This window comes from Octopus bimaculoides, unplaced genomic scaffold (genome assembly GCF_001194135.2).
Source record: "Octopus bimaculoides isolate UCB-OBI-ISO-001 unplaced genomic scaffold, ASM119413v2 Scaffold_20527, whole genome shotgun sequence".
Lineage (NCBI taxonomy): Eukaryota > Metazoa > Mollusca > Cephalopoda > Octopoda > Octopodidae > Octopus > Octopus bimaculoides.
Window position 1 is genome coordinate 2,051 of NW_026440068.1, and position 1,505 is coordinate 3,555.

General features: G+C 37.9%; 1 protein-coding gene across 1 annotated transcript in view; it reads left to right on the forward strand.

Annotated features, from left to right (window-relative positions):
* The window catches only part of LOC106870773 (uncharacterized), a 3,506-nt gene extending 2,007 nt beyond the window's left edge, over positions 1–1,499 (forward strand). The window contains exon 2 of the mRNA XM_014916971.2: positions 790–1,499. Within this exon, the coding sequence (XP_014772457.1) occupies positions 790–1,061 (272 nt within the window). The 3' untranslated portion in view covers positions 1,062–1,499. The remainder of the gene's footprint in view (positions 1–789) is intronic.
* Positions 1,500–1,505: the final 6 nt, after the last annotated feature.

Consider the following 1,505-nt stretch of genomic DNA (forward strand, 5'->3'; position numbering starts at 1 on the left):
TCTGGGCAGGGAACACTGACGGGGTAGGGGGCGTGGGAATACTTCTTGCAGAGAAATGGGTTGATAAGGTAATCGAGGTAGTCAGAGTATGTGACAGAGTACTTAAGATTAGACTAGTGCTTCACCATAGGGTAGCTACCGTTATCTCAGCCTATGCCCCTCAACCGGGGCTACTGGATAGGCAGAAAGACCAATTCTATGATACCTTCTTGCAAACTACCTCGTCGACGAATGACAGGGACCTTCTCTTTGTAGCTGGTGATTTCAACGGTCATGTAGGACGTCATGCAGGGGGCTTCCATGGCATTCATGGAGGCTATGGCTTCGGTTCCCGCAATGAGGAGGGAACCAGACTGCTGGAGTTCTGTGATGCAAATGAGCTTATGGTTTGCAACACCAACTTCAAGAAACTTGTGTATCACCTAGTCACCTACTGTTCCAGCAAACACTCTAGCCAAATTGACTACATCCTCATCAGAAATAGGGAAAGAGAACTGCTTATAAATGCTAAAACTTTCCCAGGCGAAGAATGTACCCCTCAACACAGATTAGTAGTTAGCGATTCGGCAAAAGTGACCGATAGAATATGTATTCGGCTTACAACGAATAAGTCCTGGGGTCAGTTTGTTTGATTAAAGTTGGTGCTCCAGCATAGCCACAGTGAAATGACTGAAACAAGCTAAAGTATAAAAGAGTAAAAGACTATATTTTAAATATGTCTCAGTAACATTGCTTTAATATTTAACTAAAAATTTCGACTAAATAATTGTATTTATGTTTCTTTTTTAGGTTTTTTTGTGCACTTCATAGGAATACAATATGAGAAAAATAATTATAAACCAGTTTCAGAAATTTTGTATGGATTCTCTGATGAGAAGAAGGAATTACTATGCAGCAAGATTAAAAAAATATTAAAACGCAGTACCTTTACAGATACTTCTCAGCTCTTGAAGAGCAGTAAATCTGATAACAACTACTACTATGATATTCGAGATAAGATGATTGCATTTTTGGCTTTAGAATATAATCTGATTTCAAAACCTAAACCTAATAACAAGTAATGTGCAACTACTTACAAAATCTGTTGTTATATTAAAATAACACTTTGTAACATAATTTGTTTTTTCCAAGTATTCCATCTAATTATATATTATTATTAAGGCGTCGAGCTGGCAGAATCGTTAGCACGCCGGGTAAAATGTTTAATGGTATTTCGTCTGCCGTTACGTTCTGAGTTCAAATTCCGCCGAGGTTGACTTCGCCTTTCATTCTTTCGGGGTCGATAAATTAAGGACCATTTACGCACTGGGGTCGATGTAATCGACTTAATCGCTTTGTCTGTCCTTGTTTGTCCCCTCTATGTTTAGCCCCTTGTGGGCAATAAAGAACTATATATATATATATCATTATCTGTTATATTTTCTGCAAAGATTATCCATAGTACTTTCCCTAAATCCAAAGATTATCCATAGTACTTTCCCTAAATCTTGTACAATCATATATTT